This window comes from Homarus americanus, unplaced genomic scaffold, assembly GCF_018991925.1.
Source record: "Homarus americanus isolate GMGI-L3 unplaced genomic scaffold, GMGI_Hamer_2.0 scaffold42527, whole genome shotgun sequence".
Taxonomy (NCBI): domain Eukaryota; kingdom Metazoa; phylum Arthropoda; class Malacostraca; order Decapoda; family Nephropidae; genus Homarus; species Homarus americanus.
This window is the reverse complement of record NW_024748543.1, coordinates 788,026-803,596: the sequence shown is the minus strand read 5'-3', so window position 1 is coordinate 803,596 and position 15,571 is coordinate 788,026. Positions and strand designations below refer to the sequence as shown.

The following is a 15,571-nucleotide window of genomic DNA, read 5'->3' as shown; positions in this document are numbered from 1 at the left end:
ATCACTCACACTCTCACGCCCTTTCACACACTCTCACACTTACACACACACACACACACACACACTCACACTCACACACACACACACACACACACACACACACACACACACACACACACACACACACACACACACACATACACACACACTTATATACTGTCCTACACCCTTGTATTGTGGTTACATCTTCCTAAAATATAAATCTTGTAGACAGATAGATAGATAGATAGATAGATAGATAGATATACAATGCAGGTATACAACAAATGACCTGTACACACAATAAAAAAAACTAAATCTTTATGGATGGAGTCGAAAAATTCCAAAATGAACACTACGATTCCTGTTGTCTCGGTAGGGTTGTCAAAATTCTTCGTCCGGTTTGTCATTTTATCTCACACACTATACATTCTCTTGCTCTCTCCCAACAGCTTGTATAGACCGGATAAAGAACTGCCACTTGGTGTTCCGGGCGAGGTTGTGTCGTCTCAAGTACTACAACAAACTTTGCTGTCGCACTTGTAGCAACACCTGAAGACAACATGAAGCTGATAACTAACACTGCTGTAGAAAGTAGGATGATCATTTGGCCAGAAAAAGAAAAGACAGTGAAAGGATAAAAGAAGAAGATAACATGTAGCTCCTACTTGAAAGAGAGTCAGGGACATTTAAAGTTGTTGTCTGAGAATGATGGAAATATATTCACAGAACACGGGATGCTGGATGGAAAGATGTTCATAGAAAACGGGACGATGATCTCTACAGGAAACTGCAGTATTCCTGTTAGAATATGAAATGCTTCACTTTTATTCATTAATTTGATTGTGTTCAAGGAGTAGTCTCCAATGCATAACTAATCTCAGGAGATAATATTATCAAAGTGCAGAGGCCAACACATGCAAGTTGGCCTAAGTCTTTACCTACATTATTTTTTTGCTCTCTGGCGAAAACTTTTATTCTTAGCACGATAACTGTTCCCCCTTCCTAGTAATATATTTAGTATGAACAGAAAACGGAAGAGACTGTTCTCCTTCTATAAATAATGTTAAAAGTATGAAAAAGAAAATGCAAAGTAGTAGTACAGAAGTTGGAAGTAGATACGTTTGGTGAGTCTTAGATTGTGATTTCAGGCGTAACTCTACCATACATGAAGGAAACTGTCAGAAAGGAGGTTTATTGGCAAAATATGACCCTATAAACACTATGTTTTATCACAAGATTCGAAAGTGTTGTTTCTTGTCGCTCTAACACACACACAAAAGAACATTAGCTATTACTAAAGAAAAGGGATGTCGCCAAAGGTAATCGTCACAGAAAATGGCCACCAAAGAAAATCGTGTCAAAGAAAATGGTAAATTGTCAAGGCAAACGATGATAACTTCAGAAAATAGGTAGTGTTGAATGACAATAATAGTACTTGTGACACAGTGACAATGACATTTACGAAATAAATGATGATGATGATGGTGAGGATGATAATAAAAGCAGCTCTAACTGTGATGGTAATAGTGGTTATGATAAGGATGATAACGATAATAAAGATAATTTATATTGATAATTTATGACTTACTGTAGTGTTACAAAACTCCACAAAAATATTACAGTGACGCAAAGGATGAATCATTACTGTAGTGTCAGACGTAGATAAGACGAAATATAACGGTGCTTAAATGAAACATGAAGACTACATAACGGTGCCAAAAGTCATAAAAATGTGTATATATCTGTTCTACTTAAACAGTTAAAAACGAGGGAATAAAAATAGTATTGTAAGTGTCGTAATGGAAACTAACCTCGAACCTTACTTTACCGCCATGTCACTTAGAACTATGTTACTTAGAAATATAAAAAAATATGTGGTAGTGTCAATAAAGTGCTTAGATACAAAGAGGCCATTAATAAAAAAGAACATAAACTGGAATTAACAACAAGCGAGAATTGTGTTAAGGATGCGATAAAAAAAAACCCGTAAATCCATAAAAGAGACAAGAAAAGGACTACAGAAGAAACAACACTTAAGAGGTGATGTGTTGAGGAGTCATGTAACTATTACTAAACTATTAAAAAAAATAATGTTAAAATAAATTGATTCAGGACCAGATAGTAGATGTGTTAACTGTTATTGATGGTGCTATGAAGAGTGAGGTCCTTGTGTCGTGTTAGTAACCTCTCTCTCTCTCTCTCTCTCTCTCTCTCTCTCTCTCTCTCTCTCTCTCTCTCTCTCTCTCTCTCTTTCTTAAGTCCCCCATACACGCTAAGAACGCCTAGGACAAGATCGCTCGCGGACACCCATGGACACTCTACTCAGTAACGAGGAGCTGAATGTTCTCGCAGTTGAGGCAGTTGCTGTAGAGTTTTTATCAAGGAAAGACGGAACCAAATGGACGAAAAAGAGATAGTGGTTAATGAACAGGGACGGATTATCTTTTACGTCATTATTAGATGAAATGAGATTAAAGACAGGAGATTAGTTCAGTACCTCAGGATGGACGAGTAGACTTACCTGAAGGTGTTGTCTCTGGTGTGTCCGTTAATAGGCAAACAACATGTATGCGGATAGTCGTTCCTCCACACGAGTGGTTGTTAGCCACTCTGCGGTTTCCTACAACAGGTGGCTGATGTGTCTTTCCTTTCCTTTTATCACTTAATAAATCGTAAGCTGCATTAGTTTTTAACCTTGTTAGAATATTCCTTACTTTTTTCTTCCATAAAGAGGTGTTTTCTCTATAAATATCTATGAACTGAGTCCAACTGCACACCTCCGATCACTGCCACTGTTGCCATCAAACTGAGCGTTGACCTGAGCGGTTACCCAGACACCTGCGCACGGTTCAGCGCAGGCCGGAGAGGGCGCCTAAGCGGGCAAAAATCTTGGCCTGAATCAGTCCCAGACACGTGCAATTTTGCCGGATGGGCCGGGCTGTGCGTGTATAACGGGGCCCTTTAGATACTTAATTTCCTCCATTCATTCCATTATTCCCTTCTTTCATTTCCTTATATGTTCCTCTTAATTCACCACTTTTCTTCTTTCACCATCCCTCACTTACTACCTCCTTCCCTCACCACCGCTCTCTCATCACCCTCTCCCTTCCTCACCTACATACACCTTAAAATATTTTCCTTAAAAGCAATTTACTCTCCTCCAACTCTCCACCTGTGTTTCTCCAAGTGCATAATTCCTAACTCCCTCGGCCATTCACCCGCACAGATACTACCATTGCCGTAAACAAGAGTATAAATGACGTATTCACTGGTTAATGTTTACAATATAACTGAAAGATTATAAATAGAGTCAGCTGATCAGCATAAACAAAGGCATGAATGAATGTTTTAAACTACACTACCCGGTCAACTGAACTAATGTTTACACTATGGTATGAGTGAGCGAGTATTAACGAAAATAAAAACATCTTTGTTTACTTGTGGACTCAAAGAATTTATGATTAATGACTACCTTCTCTTGTTTAACCTATGAGACTTGTTCTCTCTTGTCATTTCTCGTTTATCATCTGTTGCTCTTATCATTTACTTAGCATTATCTTTATCGTATTTTACTACATGATATTACTTTTCTCACCTTGCTTGTATTAATGTTCAGTGTTTAGCGCGGGTAATACTTATTTTTTTCCTATCAAATATAAATGTATGAATAACCAATAGATACAGATTTTCCTCAGTATAAGGACACCTCTGTGTTCTTCTTGTTATTCACTGTTATTCATTCGGTATTTCCTTCAATGTTCTGTTCTCGTTTGTGAATGAGATTACAGTCACTTCATCCGATACAGTTATAGATTCAGTCAAGGCTTCCTGTAGTGTTGTTGATCGTTGTGATGTTGTATTGAGGTCCTGCTGATGAAGAGAGAGAGAGAGAGAGAGAGAGAGAGAGAGAGAGAGAGAGAGAGAGATAAGACTGTACCCCAACCCTCTTCACCCATCACCTGATCACAAGCAGAAATTATCCACACGAAACACACACACACACACACACACACACACACACACACGTCTTCTCAGCGTATCTGGGTCAATCCAGTCACGATATACAATCCCTAGTCCATTTAGATTATATTCCAAGTAAGTATATATAAATAAATATATATATATATATACTGTATATATATACAGTATATACAAACATATATAATACTCCCTATCCAAATTTCCTTCAAGCTCTCTATTCTAACCTCTAATATTTTTTCTTTTATCTGTCTATGGTAAAATAGTCTGTTAATTTCCGACTTCAATCTTGTTAGAATTGTAAAATTTCCACCTGTCAGTTCTCTATCTGTCAAAACGAACTGTCAATTTACTCCTATAACCTCCAATTTCTTTCTAATCCAGTCAGTTAATAAATTCCTGTCAAAACAGTTAGTTCCATAAGAAAAAACTTTCCCTCCAGTCCAAATACCAGTCACATATAACCCTGAATTATGTAAAAGAGTGTCTAGTATATCTGTTATTATATAAACTTCACAGTATATCAAGGTATATAGATGTCAGTCATACGATTTCGTCCAGTGTATTAGTATAACTGTCGTATATAAGCTTACAAACCCAGCTGTCTAGACGTATTCAATTGATTACTTACCTGTATGAACATTGTCAGTGTTGCGTGCAGTACGTGTGGGATATTGACAATCTTCCTTATAGCCTCTATGTGTCAAATTCTAAAATCACGTTCAGATTTAGTCACTTCTAATTGCTTTGTGTCAGAGTTAGAGTTATCAGATTTTAGAGATGTCAGGTTTTAGAGATGTCAGATTACGATATGTCAGTCTTAGAGTCTTTTTTTTTAACAATTTCTAAATCACTCGATGTCTAAATGCTTTACATCTGTCTTGTGACCTATCAGATTATCACGTCACTCTCTCAGCTAAATGCTTTCAAATCAACATATGTCAAAATCGTATCCAAATCAGATCTTCCTATTGTATGACATGTCAAAACTATTGCTCGATTACCTATTGAATAAATATGAACCTTACTTAAGAAAGAATGCAATTACATAAACAATAATAATAATAATAATAATAATAATAATAATAATAGTAATAATAATAAAAATAACTTACCTTAGTATATCACTATAAAGTACAGTTCACTTATACGTGTTCAAGTATATAAGTAACTACCACTATTTACTTAAGAAATTTCACTTTTGACTGTTGTGATATATAAATGATGGGTCACACGTATCTCATTTGTTGAATAGTGTTTAATAGTAACTTATAAATGTAGTGAAAGAATTAAAAATGAATTCAACTGTGTACTATTTCATAACAGAGTCTGCTGCAGTGTTTCATGTCTGGCCAAAGAGTTGTAGATGCTCTTTATATTTCGTCAATATTATCTTATCTTATCTTTTCTTATTTCTCTCTATATATTATACAGTATCATTATATTATTCCTCTTTATTTTTTGTATCATGTTTTCTATATAAATGTCTTAATATTATTCAAGTTTATATCATGTCTCTTATTTATTCCTTCTATATAATTCTTCTGTTTTATCATGTCTTGTTTTGATTCCTGTGTATTTCTCCTTTTATTTTATCTTATTTTATATGTTTTTATCTATATTTCTTTAATAATCTTCATCACTACCACAAATACGACATTATACCAGAATTTAAAGAATATGTTTATTTTATTTTTAATCTTTATGTCCTTTTTCCTTGTTTATCTTCCTATTTCATGTTTATTTTTATTAATCGCATATTCTCATGTTTATTTCTTCCTTTCATGGATCTCTTTTATCCTTCGTTGGTCATTTTCATTTTCTTTCACGTTTTCCCCCATTTTCGTATTGTTGCTCATTATTTCATTATCACTAACCATCTTCATCATCCATTATCATTCATTATTATTATTATTATTATTATTATTATTATCTCTAATCACGCACATAAAAAGGATAATATGATTTTTTTATCCTAAGAAAACACTATGTAATTCCAGCTCTTATTTTGTTTACTAATCCAGAAAATACTGTGACATCGACTACATACACACATGAGTTTATAAACATACACACACACACACACACACACACACACATACATATATAACAATAAGTATTGTATTTTATTTTCTCTTCATTTTACGTAATGTTACACATATTTCATCTCTGTCTATTAACTAATTTTTTTTTACGTTTTTCCTCATCCTCACCATCTCTCTTGATAAACATTTCCACATCTCAGCTAGCTCTGTTTACGCATTGTTTACGTATATACGCCATCTCTCTGTTTCATCCATGTATTAACTGTGCCATATGTTGTAAATAAATACTGTGTTTATGTCCGGCATATAATAAATAAATAACTTATAATACGCGACAAATTGGTTTTAAATCCTTTATAAGTGAATCAATAGATTTATTATATATATATACGGGAAATTTGGTGCAGAAAATACACAGCCTTATATAAGATCAGTTTATTCGCTGCCGTACATATATATATTTACGTATTAAACAAAAAGGTGGTGTATATATGAGTATTCACATGTACACATATGCATAAGCAGAGAACATGTATAAAAAACATAATACAACTATTAGTAACACGTTTACATGTGACACTTTAAGCCTAAAAAAATAATAAAGAAAAATATAACCTATATTAAAATTAGTAAAAAATATACAACTATATATATTTATATATGTACAGGCATGCACAGAAACATATTAAAATATATAAAGGTTTAAAAAGAGAAGTATATCTACGTATGTTGATGTCTTGAGTATGTTGTGTAATATATCCTTAAACTCTAACCATCTTTAAAGGTGAAGTATAGGTGAAGTATACTCAGGCTACACCATCGTCCAATCACAGCACTTTGACACAGGTTCTTCACAGATAGTTCGCACATCTAAATCAATGTCAAAAAATGTGTTTTATCTGTGTGTAAGGCTAAAAGATAACGCTTAAGGATAATGGTCTGTAGTGATGGCGTGTCAGCACCATGCAGTGAGTCGTCATGTTTACACTAGACCTAAACATTGGTGATTATCATGTAGAGGAATGTCTTGTTGTTTGTTTTCTAGTTTATTTATTTTTTTTAATTTGTAACATTTTAATTAAAAAAAATAGTTTTCATAAGGTAATAAGTTGCAGTTTAATGGTTTAATTGTGATCAAGTTAAGTATTGTTAACTCCAGACATGTTCAGATCTAACCCACAGATAAGTCAAAACAATTGATACATGTTGTTTGAGTATTATACGCAATAATATATACTATATATATATATATATACATATATATATATCATGTAGATCCACAATGAAAACGTGGATAAGATAAATCTTGATAAAATCACACGGGAAAAGGAAAACAACGGAGCACCTTAGCTTTCGTCTTTATTCAAGACATCTTCAGATGTCTTGAATAAAGACGAAAGCTAAGGTGCTCCGTTGTTTCCCTTTTCCCGTGTGATTTTATCAAGATATATATATATATATATATATATATATATATATATATATATATATATATATATATATATATATATATATATATATATATATATATATATATATTTGTTATCAATAAAATTAAATAATTTACATAAACAATTGGTCTCTGTTGCTCAGACCTTAAGACCAATCATCCCCAGGAAATGTTTAATCGGGTTTTGTTGTCTCTTCCTGATGTGTGGCCGGAGGGGCGGGGGGCCATAGTGAGAGGAGGGTGAAAGTGGTTTGAATTCCCCTATACAGTACTCAAAGGGAGCTTGAAAGGGAGCGTGGGAGTTGTGGACACCCTCCGAAGAGAAGTGGATGGGCTTCGGTAGGGGGTTGGGGATGTCGTAAGACATGGGTGTTGAACCGTGGGGTCCAGGCTCCGGCAATGGCGGTCCGTAGGTTGGCTGTGGAGGTCCGTAAGTTGGCTTCGGGGGTGGAGGTCCGTAGGAAGGCTTCGGGGGTGGAGGTCCGTAGGAAGGCTTCGGCGGTGGAGGTCCGTAGGAGGGCATCGGGGGTGGAGGTCCGTAAGTCGGTTCAGGAGATGCGTAGGATGATGAAGGAGGAGGAGGAGGAGGGGGGGGTGGTCCATATGACTGAGAGACAGCATGAGAAGGAATATGGATGATTTCAGACGTTGGTCTGATGGGGCCGAATGATGGAGAATGGCCTTGGTTGGTATTCGAGACGCCAAAGGACACAGAAGGAGGTGCTGCAGAAGGTAGATGCTGTGACGGAGGGAAAGAATCTGGAAGAGGCTGAGAGTTTGAGGTTGGGTCAATTAATTCTGGGCTACCAGGGAATTTAAAATGGTTCTTGGTGTTGGTAGGGAGAATGGAAGGGTCGAGCTGTACGGAAAGGAGAGGTGCTGGCTCAGGCTGCAATGGAAGAAAACGTGTTAAATATCAGGATAGATTCAACAAGATTGGATTGAAAGAAAACGTTTAAAAATCAGGACAGATTCAACAAGACTGCCAAGTGGATTTATATAAAATAAAAGACAGATACATCAAGAACGCTTATGTGGAACAAAATGGTATGAGAGTTTGTCGAAGAAAGAGTCATTGTCAATTCAGAACCATTAATAACTGCTAAAAAACATTGTTAATTTTTGTTCGAGGACATATTGCATTTAAAATATTTATTTGACACTTAATCAAGAAACGATGTGCAAAAAAGAGGAAATATAAGGAAATAAACACAATGATAATAGATTGCTTATACCAGAAGGCTGCGTATCTTTACTTTTTAAAAAGAGGTTTATCTTGTTTAAGGATTTACGGGAGAAGAGGTAAAGTAAGGCTGGAGTTACTGTTTACTGGCTTAGACAAACTACTTTAGGTCAACAGAAATACAATAGAGTGCATTTAAAACTTGGAAACTAACTTCCAGACTCGTCACTTCCAGGGGTCATTCTGAGGTGCCTGTCGGAGAGGAAATCGTAGAGGTAAGATGTCTGTCAGTGAGATAATGTCAACTATAAAGGATAAGTTACAATGAATATATAATATTAAAATTAGATCAATTAGTTAAATCCAGTGATTATTTTATCTGTTTAGCAGTTAATCGCATGCAAATATTATTTTTAATTAACTGAAGATATGTCACCAAAGTCGACTTGTTCAGGCGTCCACTGAGTCAGTCTGTGAGGTCCAGTCGCGTCCACTGACTGCGGCACTAACTCTTGGACGATGCACTGCTGAGAGTGAGTCCTGGTCTTTGTATAAAAACGCTTAGATATTTAAGTCATGTTGAAAGTGGGTCCCATAGGCATGAGTGCCCTTTAGGGACAATGTGGATACAGCACACTATACTAAGCCTTCGGTACACAAGGAGGCAGTATGGCCGGTACTGCACTCGACCGCCTTCACTTCCCCACTTTGGGTGAACTGGGAGAGCCCGGGGACCGAACCACCAACCCATAGAAAAGGAGATGATCGCTGTATCCACTCGACCACCGTAAATAGCGTAAATACTAAAATACTGTAAATAAAATGTAACGATGAAATTATGCCTGTATTAAACTAAAACTTGTAATATTATATAAAAACTAGACAGTTTTAAGTTGGTAACTGATTTGAAAATCATGTCTGGTCAATACACAATATAGAGAGGATGTATCAGGCATTCATAATGGACAATAATAAAAAGCAGACATACGTTAAAAAAAATAGAAGAAAGTCAATGAAGATTCACATTCCAGAAGATATAGTGTAGTTAGTCCCAAATATTCTCTATAAAACATGCACGAGAGAAAATAAAAACGAGGTAAGGGTAACTATAACAAATATTATTTTTTTAACGTTTCTAATTAATTCCAGAAGATAGGAATTCAACTTCTAATATATAATTTACCCTTTAATATCCTCCTCTATATTTTGACATAAGGAATACTGTAACTTATTGTTAAAAATAGATAAAAAAAGTACATTAAAAAACAAACACAGTTAAAGGTTAAGTTAAGCATCTGGAACATGGCATAAAGGACAGATCAGGAAGAAGCGATCAACTAAACCAGAGGAATAGTCAGAGCTCACAGAGGGGCAACCATGTAGAACAAAACAGGTCACAGTTGGAGCAGAGGAAGTCCAGTGAGCTCAGGGCAGATAAAAGTTGTAGAAAAGCTCTTTGTACACTGTTGTTGTACACCACTTGCCGTAAATCACGTTTCTTCAGGGTCTTAAAATGTAATAAGGTTAGAAAATCTACTTAATTTTTCTTCTAGTTGTCTGTTGTTGACACCACACTTACTAAAGACTGACTGAGAGGTCTCGCCAAAAAACTGACCAGCGCCACAGCTATTAACAGAATATTTCGATATTCGGAAACTACTGAGGTGTGCTCCTAATAAAAATAAAATAAATTCTATGAAAGCACATTAAAGAGGCAGTTGATAATATGTATAATACATAACAAGAGGTATGTATAGACTGTGTGTATAAATGTTGATCCTATTTCCACAAACAGTAATAGTATCTAGGAACAGTGTATGTATGTATGTATGTATGTATGTATGTATGTATGTATGTATGTATGTATGTATGTATGTATGCCCTCACCTCGTGTTACATAATGTGTCGCAGATATCCACCCACTGATACACGAGAAAAAAATAATAATACGCGAACATACAGTGAGCCTTTAAGCGATTGAGACTCAGTGACTGTATGGAGACACAGCTGTGTTGTACCTGGAGCGAGACAAGGTAACACAATGAGCCTCTTGTTATATGGAAAACTTTGTACAATAGTTATTATCTTATATACTATGTTTAATATTCTACAGCTGATAAAATTATGACTAGTCTGTGTTAATAGGCATTACTACTACTACTACTGCTACTACTACTATTACTATTTGGAGTTAAGTAGTATCTAGGAGTGTCACTGAGTGTGTGTTGTGTTCAGATGACCGTCCACTGTTATAACTCTTAATGTCAGGTTAGTTCAGTATGGTCAGGTTAGTTCAGTATGGTCAGGTTACGTCAATTCAACTTTGATCAGACTAGATTATCTCAGATTTGGCATAGCGTAAGGTTATATTAAGCTGTAAAGTTAAGTTAGATTAAGCTTGAATTAACTTAGATTAGGGTAAGGTTAGGTCAGTAGGTTAATGTCAAGTTGTCTATAGATCAAACAAAAATAATTACTTGGTTCTTTGTTGTAATAATCACAAACTCATTTATATACAACCCGAAATTACTTCTCCCATGATATTTAAAAACAATTCGGACATAAATTATTATTTTTTCTATGTAATTTTCTTTCTTTTTTCAATCTTATTTCATACATACAATCATTATAGTCAATAATTACACCTCACTTGGACGTATAATTTAACTGATTAGTATCATTATAGTAACATTTAATTATACATTTATTATCCAACACATGTATATAATTTTTAACCTTTTGATTGAAGATTTATTTTCATTTTATCAATTTTACACTTTCTTCACTCATTGATTTATCTCATTATTATTATTAATTTTTATTTTTCATCTCACTTTTTATATACACTTCCCAGATTAGTGTTTCTCAGCTTCTGTGGTCAACATTTCTCAGTTTCCAAATGTCACTGTTTTTCACTTCCAGGGTTAATCTTTCTCAGTGTCCAGAGTAATTATTCCTCAGCATCCAAGGTCAGTAGTTCCCATCTTCCAAGGTCATTGTTTCTCACTTCCAGGGGTCACTGTTTCTCAGCATCCAGAGTATATATATATCCCAGTTGGTAAGTTGGAATGAAAAGAACACTTCGTAGGTCAAGAGGCTAGCTATCCTTTACGTGAGGTCTTGCAGGCGATAAACACTTGGTTGACGCGGCGAGGAAGATAATGAGAATTGAATAATGTTGATGTTAGTTGAGGAGGTGAGGAGGAATGGTTGGCGTGGGTGTTAACGTGGGTAGGTGGGTGAGGGGGGGGAGGTGTATTGTGGGTAGGAAGAGGTGTTGGTGGGAGAGGTTATGAACGGGCAGACGATAACATAGAATAGACAATATAATATAGGGGAAAACATACATATATTATTATGGAGAAATCACATTATTCAGGAAAGATAATAATTATTGTATGGGGGAATATACTGTGGGGGGAGGAAAAATATTAAATGAGGGAGTTAATGGGAGGAAGGGGAGAGTGGGGGGGGAGATGAGATGGAATGTAGGTACATCTCACCGAGACTAATATAAAACATAAATTGGAAGGAATGGTGGTAGGTAGGTAGGTAGGTAGGTAGGTAGGTAGGTAGGTAGGTAGGTAAGGTAGGTAGGTAGGTTAGGTAGGTAGGTAAGTAGGTAGATAGGATCAGGGAATAAAAGATTGAATTATGCAAAATACTATATATTTCAATATGTACAAACTGTCGCTTTACATCCCATTCTATAATAAAAAGGAGAATATTTATATTTATATATATATATATACCGTATATTTATAAGGTCCCTCACCATAGGTCGAGTCTGGTGGAAAGGAAGATAAGATGACCATGTGTTCCATCACAGGCGGGTCTCATGGGAGGGGAGGGAAGGGTGGGAAGGAAGGAAGGGGTGTCTATGAGAGGGGTGGGAAGGGTGGGAAGGGTGTCTCATGGGGGGGGGGGTTGAGGGTGTTTCATGAGAGGGGGAGGGAGGGATGCACTTTGACTTATAGCCTGAGTTAAAGATAATATACTCTCTTTAAAAAGGCACCTAATTGACCAGTGATAACGTCAGAATGCTACCAAGTGTACAGTGACGGTGTCGGTAAGTTGAGTCGATGATGACAGTGGCAAGAGGCTGTGTAGTGGTTATTGGTAACTTGAAAATGCCTCTGAAAATGGCACTAATATTGTAGGTAAATGCTGGACGCCATGTACACGACGAACTTCAGGGTGGTGAGCTACAAGACGAGCGATAGAAAGTCTCAGGCGACATTAGTGAGGTTGGTAAGATACTGAGAGTGTATATTATTGTTTATTTTTTGGAGAGTGTAAGATAATTTTTTCTAGTTTTTATTACGTCGATAAGAAGGCTATAGCTCGGCGTGCAAGACTGAGGTAACGATATCAGTCTGATGGTGGTGGAGGGAGGGGGGGAGGGGAGGGGTTGAGGTAGGGGCCACCTGTGAGGGTTCTCTTGGTCACCAGATGGCGGGAACAGACTCGTGAGAGAACACAACGCCTCAGACAGATCAAGAGAACGACTTGAGACCAGTGAGCTCACAACATGACTCACAACCCATGATGGTGTTAATATCCCGCCACTGTGTCCGCACTCTTTACTTGGGAAATAAAAATAAAGCAATTTACATTACAAAAAACAAAGTAGACAGAAGACGCAGTGTGTGGTGAGTGTTGTGAGTTGTCAGCCGGCCGGAACAACCGATCTTACTTAGTGTTGATACATACAATCCGAATTATGTTAGAGCGGTCACCTTGATAACAGATCTTCCTTATTGCAGAAACTGACTAATTGGTTAGTTGTGACGTTTAACTGATATTTACAGCACACACATATATATATATATATATATATATATATATATATATATATATATATATATATATATATATATATATATATATATATATATATATATATATATATATATTGTACGTTTGAACGTATGAATGAGTTTTTCATGCAAGTTAAAAGACACAGAAGAAACACATTAAACCTTAAGGAACATATAAGGACCTATTTGTTACTATAGACAGGGGGAGATAAATATCTGATTTTACACATACAGTTAAACATTAAACAGAAACTGTTGAAGAATACAAAAACATGTTTAGGGATGCACTTAAAGTTTATAATGGGTAATAAAAAAAATTCACACACAATAAAGGACTTGGCTTAATGTGGAAACCTTACAGCTAACAGAACAACAGACGGGGCCTTGTTTGTTGGTCTGCACCTCTTGATATGTTCCTTTGTATGTTCCTACCTCAAGCATGTATCATTCTATATGTAAAGGTATCTATCGTCAACGGCATCAGTAACTGAGTATTAAATTATCAACATTTTCGAGTGGAACTTACGGTTAAAAATTGGTAGTGTAGATACACTTACTAGTCACGTTCTCCCGTATTTATTATCGTCACGTACTGTTCACTTCCTGGCCACCAGTGTTATCTCTCTGGTCTAATGAAACTTTTCCTGTGTGTCTTGGCGATGGTGTTCAGGCGTTGACGGTTTACAGCTGAGTGTTTCCCTGACTGGTAAGCGCTAGGCTGACAGTAAACGTGTGACTGGTGGTGGAAGTGGGGTGGAACAGTTTGCGCGTGAACAAGGAGCGCAAGAGACAGTTAGTCTGAATGTGTTTACACAAGATGGTATAATCTAGGACGAGCTGCGCCAGACAGGTAACGGCACAAGTGTGTATTGCAGTTAGTGTACGTGTATTCTGTACACATGATATCATGAGTGGTTACTGACCGTCCATGGTCACCGAGTGTGTGCGTGTATGAACTATCAGTATGTACACAGATGAACGCACATAAAAAGTGGCGGAGCGGAGTCCCACAATACCGTATGTAACTTAAACTGGCCCAAACTGTACGCTGATTACATAAACCGGAGATAGGACTGGACGGGTGTGTGTATGTTTGTTTGTCGTCGAGATTAAATGGTAGTTTTCAGGTTACCTTACGTAAGTAAGTTGGTATAACTTTAAGGTTGTAGAATAAGTTCGCTATGTGTTAAGTATGTTACTGTAATATAGAATCATAATATATTAATATTTCTTACTATAAATTAGGATTTATATTACATAGAATCAGTCGTAAAAAACGACATTTTGTAGAGTTACTTTATCTGTGACATAGAACTTGTAACGTAGTATGTAGTGACGAAGGCTCACACACCGTGTCTGGGATCACACTACATGTATGGACCTTGACGCTGTGTATAGATCCATACTGACTGACCGGGACCATACACAGTGAGAGGACCAGCAGTGGGTGGGCGTGGTCAGACACCTTCATTATAAAGTTGTGGGTCAACCAGGTGAGTCGATTGAGGGTGTGACGTGTCCTGAAGAATCAATTCTAAAGGCTTATCTGTTGTAAGACACCATCAAGAACTATGGTCCTACACCTGCTTGGGAGATGGCTGAGAACTCCTTATAACTGAGAGCTTTGTTTAGTCGCTCTAAATATCACGGACGGAGCGACGATATTTACGGTGCTGTATAGATGCGGTCTTATTTATAAATGGAAGGCTGTAGAGTGAGCGTTCAGAAGGGCTTATGAGAACGGTGAAGAAGCTTATAAGATGAGTTGAAGCCCCTAAGTAAGGGAAAGATAACACTCAAGTGGCCCAGAGGAACACTCTCTAGGGGCGGCTCTGGGACACTAAGATACAGCAGAAAATAAAGTTAAAAAGTTTTCTGGAAGAATAAGATTCACTGTAGCGAAACGGGATATAATTGTTCATGCTTTTGTCACTATGCTGGGGTAAAGCACTGTATTGTACACGCAATGTCTTGCACAGGAGAGAAACACTGCAGGAGGAAGGTGAAGGCTGCGAGCGGCAGGAACTGGGTTGTAAAGACCTCGCCAGGAGGGGGAGAGGGGTAGAAGACACCCATGAGGACCTCCTCACAGGGGGATGGGGGTAGGACAGCA

The 15,571-nt window shown here is 36.8% G+C and overlaps 2 protein-coding genes across 3 annotated transcripts in view; one reads left to right on the top strand and one right to left on the bottom strand.

Annotated features, from left to right (window-relative positions):
- LOC121880362 overlaps positions 1-5,469 on the top strand; it is a 28,582-nt gene extending 23,113 nt beyond the window's left edge. Inside the window, exon 16 of the mRNA XM_042387514.1 lies at positions 432-5,469. Within this exon, the coding sequence (XP_042243448.1) occupies positions 432-535 (104 nt within the window). The 3' untranslated portion in view covers positions 536-5,469. The remainder of the gene's footprint in view (positions 1-431) is intronic.
- Positions 5,470-7,546: 2,077 nt separating this feature from the next.
- LOC121880367 (peroxidase-like) overlaps positions 7,547-15,571 on the bottom strand; it is an 85,057-nt gene continuing 77,032 nt past the window's right edge. Inside the window, exons 19-20 of one of the 2 annotated variants that reach the window (XM_042387523.1) lie at positions 8,853-8,890; positions 8,256-8,344 (exon numbers count right to left, since the gene is read on the bottom strand). In XM_042387523.1, the coding sequence (XP_042243457.1) occupies positions 8,864-8,890 (27 nt within the window). In that variant the 3' untranslated portion in view covers positions 8,256-8,344; positions 8,853-8,863. Of the gene's footprint in view, positions 8,345-8,852; positions 8,891-15,571 lie in introns of both variants that reach the window. The other variant, XM_042387522.1, reaches the window with a different exon arrangement.